Source organism: Silurus meridionalis, chromosome 4, assembly GCF_014805685.1.
Source record: "Silurus meridionalis isolate SWU-2019-XX chromosome 4, ASM1480568v1, whole genome shotgun sequence".
NCBI classification, from domain to species: Eukaryota; Metazoa; Chordata; class Actinopteri; order Siluriformes; family Siluridae; genus Silurus; species Silurus meridionalis.
In genome coordinates, this window is record NC_060887.1 from 30104213 (window position 1) to 30108998 (window position 4786).

General features: G+C 38.6%; 1 protein-coding gene across 1 annotated transcript; it reads left to right on the forward strand.

Moving 5' to 3' along the window:
* The first annotated feature begins 245 nt into the window (after positions 1 to 245).
* Positions 246 to 4007, forward strand: aoc1 (amine oxidase copper containing 1). The gene is given in 6 exon segments (XM_046846045.1): positions 246 to 376; positions 877 to 2172; positions 2175 to 2417; positions 2648 to 2936; positions 3190 to 3322; positions 3435 to 4007. Coding segments are annotated over 5 exon segments (2229 nt in total). The 5' UTR covers positions 246 to 376; positions 877 to 878; the 3' UTR covers positions 3705 to 4007.
* Positions 4008 to 4786: the final 779 nt, after the last annotated feature.

Consider the following 4786-nt stretch of genomic DNA (forward strand, 5'->3'; position numbering starts at 1 on the left):
TACTGTATAATTAACATGCAGTTTTTTATAATTATGTAATTGAATTAAAGACAATTGAATTAAATACATAATTTCTTTCTCGTTTTATCAGGATAAGTTCACCGTGCAAAGGCGCACAACTACAGCATAATCATTAGTCCATTAATCTGACAGTTTTATGACCTAGAATTGTCCAATCCTTGGCCAAGTATCAAATCTTGATGCCTGATAAAAGCAACAATGCCAGAACAGAAGAGTTCATTTCATATCCAGCTTGTTATCCAATAGGACTGTGGGGGAAAAACTACATCTGCTCAGGCTGGGCTGAGTAAACACAGAAGATACAGTGACACATTTAAGAACACATCCAAAGAAGAATTGGAAATAACAGCAATAGGTAAGACCATTCTATGATTTATTTTTTGTTAATACTGCATTGCTGAGTTTGACTTGTTTTTCTTTTGTAAATGTGAAGTTGCTGTAAAAGCCCTAAGCAATAGGAGTTACATAATGTCTGGCAATAAATAAAGCATGTTTACACATTTGTGGGGTGTTTTTATGCACCATAGACTGGTGTAGTAGTTACAATTGAAAATGTATGAGCAAAGTAAACTTTTTAAAATAAAATCTTTTATAACAAGGATCTTGAAGCACATTGCAGCTGCTTTTAATATATGCAGTGTTATTTCATCACTGTGCAGAGGAGTTCATGAAAGGAAGATTTCACTTTTTCCTACTAGTTAAAGAAACAGTTAAAAAAAGATTATATCTCAAACGTGGCCATAGTTCAAAGTTGATTTGTATTTCTGAATGAAAAATTATATTGACAATTTTTATGCCTATATGATAATTAACAATTAGGTTATTTTATTGCTGTCTGACTTTCTATTTATGTAGGTATGGACATGTGGTTGCCTTTGCTGCTACTAGCTTCTGTAGTCAGTCAGGCTGCTACATCTAGAGCTCGAGAATGGGCTCATCATGGGGCCCCCATGTTTGCTGATCTCTCTCCTGAGGAAATGAAGTCTGTGAGAAACTATCTCCACTCCTTAAGTGAGCTCGGCCTTTCTTCAGCACGAAGCAAGGCCCTCAAAAAGAACAGCATCCTTCTTATAGAGCTACATGTTCCAATGAAGCATGAGGCTCTGCGGGCACTGGACAGGGGACAGGCAAAACCATCACGCAAGGCTCGGGTGGTGATACAATTTGCCAACCAGGCCCAGCCTAATATAACTGAATATATTGTTGGTCCTTTGCCTTCTCCAAAATCCTACCAGCTCAAGACCTTTAAAGGTGACCGGCCCATCAGCTTTGAGTCCCGGCCGATCACATATGTAGAATATGGGCATATAGAAGATATTCTAAACAAGGTTGGAAAGAAATTGAACAAACTTTTGTATGAAAGCACAGGTTTTACATTTGGAAATTGCACCAATCGATGCTTAACCTATTCTGACATAGCTCCTCGTGGACTAGAACCAGGGGAGAGACGATCCTGGATAATGCTGCAGAAATTTGTAGAGGGGTACTTCATTCATCCTGTTGGTTTTGAGATTCTTATCAACCATAAAGACCTGGACCCAGAGAAATGGACTGTGGAAAAAGTGTGGTACAATGAACAATACTTTGACAGTGTGGAGGAGCTAGAAGAGAAGTATGAAAAGGGAACAATCAATAAACTTAAGCTGCCTGAGCATGATGAAAATGATCTCTTTTCCACTTACATTCCTCGTGGCCAAAGCAACACACGCTCAAATATCAACGGGCCAAAGTTTGTGGAGCCTCAAGGTACCAGATACCGGGTAGACAAAAACTTTGTGGAGTATGCCGGATGGTCTTTCGCTTACCGCGTTCGCTCATCTGCTGGGCTGCAGATTTTTGACTTGCGTTTTAATGGCGAACGAATTGCCTATGAAGTCAGCCTGCAAGAAGCTATTGCCTTCTACTCTGGAGACACACCAGCTGCAATGCAAACAAAATACATCGATGCTGGCTGGGCAATGGGAACCTCTGATTTTGAGCTTGCACCAGGTATTGACTGTCCTGAAATTGCCACTTTTGTTGACATGTATCATTTCTACGATACGGACAAGCCAGTCAGATTTAAGAATGCATTATGCATATTTGAGATGACAACAGGCATGCCTCTTAGAAGACACTTCAACAGCAACTTCCAAGGAGGCTACAACTTTTTCGGGGTCTGGAAAACCATGTTCTTGTGATAAGAACCACATCCACTGTTTACAACTATGACTACATCTGGGACTTCTTGTTCTATCAGAATGGAGTAATGGAGTCTCGGGTTAGTGCTACAGGGTACATACATGCTACATACTTCACAGAAAACGGACTGAAATACGGAAGCAAGGTTTATGACTATGTTCTCGGAAATATGCACACACATCTTGTTCATTACAAAGTGGACCTTGATATTGCAGGTGAGCAATAGCATTGGTGCAACCTCAGATTTTTGTAATGCACTTCAAATTATTGCCTTTGCATGACTTAAATACATAGAACTAGTTTTTCTGACATAGCCTAGTCCAACATATTCTTATCGCAAGATTAACATTTAACATGAAGGAAGCAATCTTGGCACAAATCTTCATCTTGTTATCTTCCTCCAAAAACCTCCTCATGTTTTCTTTTTTCCCTCTCTCTTGTTTAGGGCGTGACAACAGCTTTGAGTCTATAGACCTAAAATATGTCAACTTCACCAACCCCTGGAGTTCTCGACACACAATCAAACAATCCATCCTCTCCAGGACGCAACATGAAACAGAACGCAGTGCTGCCTTCCGCTTTGGAAAAAAGTTCCCTCGTTATTTGCACTTCTACAACCCCAACCAGAAGAATAAGTGGGGGCACCAAAAGGGTTACCGTATTCAGTTTAACTCACATGCGAATTCTGTACTGCCACGTGGATGGAAAGAGGAGAATGGTATTCCATGGACAAGGTATTATTGATCAAAAAAATTATCCATGTGCATGCAAGGTGAACAAATTCCTTACCTAAAAATCTAGTGCTACAAAGAGACACAACAAATTTGCACTAATACACATCTTGTGCATGTCAAGAATTCTTGTCTTTTAACAAGGACAGTTATATTAACATATCAAAATGTACTTTTGATCAGTTGTCCTACACAAGCTCAGTAAATTACATAAAAAATTATTGAAGATAGTGACTAATCTTTGATTTTTGAACAGATATCCTTTGGCTGTAACTAAACATAAGGATAGTGAGCCCACCAGCAGTAGCATCTATACCCAAAATGACCCATGGGAACCTGTTGTTTCATTTGAGGACTATATCCGCAACAATGATAACATTGTAAATCAGGTATGGCCTTGCTCTTACTGTGATAACCATAAAAAAAATTTACACTCAGATAAAAAAAAGCATGCAGAGACGTAACATGTGTTACTTGTGTCTTCTGTACTCCCTTTTTCAGGATTTGGTTGCCTGGGTTACTGTGGGATTCTTACACATTCCTCATTCTGAAGACATTCCCAACACAGCAACTCCCGGAAACTCTGTAGGCTTCTTCCTTCGACCGTTCAACTTTTTTAACGAAGACCCCTCTCTCTCATCCTTCAACACTGTTATTGTGCGACCAGACGAAGAGGGTAAACCGAAAGTTCAGAGATGGACTCCAGAGGTCGTCGGTCACTGTGTCTCAGAGAAGCCTTTCTTCTATAATGGCACATACGCTGAAGTCTAGAATGCAGAATACAGTTGTTTGTAAAGTAAATTCTATGATGAACTGTACACCATCTTCTCACATGCATGCATATATGCAACCTACTGTACTTAAATATACAAACTTTGAACTATATGTGTAAATATAAGTGGATGCAGGTTTGACACAATAATAATCTCATTAAATATGAATATGTAGGTATTGCTTTTGTTTTGGGATAATTGCTTATATTATGAACAATATGAAAATGTTTCTATTTCTGGATGTCTTTTTATTATTAAAGACACAAAAATAAAATGCCTGGGAAACCAGCATGTAATTCCATGTAGAATTGGCCATTTTGTTCTTTTCAAGGGAAAGATGTAATGCCAAGGCAGAGCTCTTAAGAGGTATTTTATAATGAAATAGGGGTGCGTCTCCATGGTTCGGTATTATGCACCAAGAGCATCCAGGAAGCAGGATGCACCATCCGCAAGCTTATATGTCTCAGCAGTCCTGAGATGTTGGAGTTCAGTCAAAGAAAAGATTTCTTAGGCAAATGATCCTGATTTCTCTCAGCAAACAGACTTACACTACAGAGCTCACCTGCAGAGTCACCCATGGCAACCTAGAAGCAAGAAGAAAGCAACACTTTTTTTTGTTGTTGATCCTTTTAACACAAGAATAAATCCACTAAACAATACAAAACAATTGATAAACAGTGAAGGACGATTTAAAATTGTATTCATTTATCATTTTAAATAGTCAGATTGTCGAAGAGAAGAGACTTTATCTAATTAGAACTTTTCATTTTAAGGTCAAAGTCTGAATGTGCATCTATGAGATTAAAAATATACGTTATAATCCTAGAAGTTAGAGTACAGTACACATAATAGCAACCTCTGTACCAAAGCTGATTCATGCAATCAGCCAATCATGTGGCAGCATACTACTCTAGAGACTGCTGTCTGTGAAATTTAAAACTTTCAAACCAAATCCTTTTGTCACTAAGAGCAATGCCATGGTCATAGTCACTAATACCACACTGATGTTTGACTATCTCAAACTCCTGACATGTATCTGCACGATTTTATGCATTGCACTGGTCTTAAACAATGTTTAAT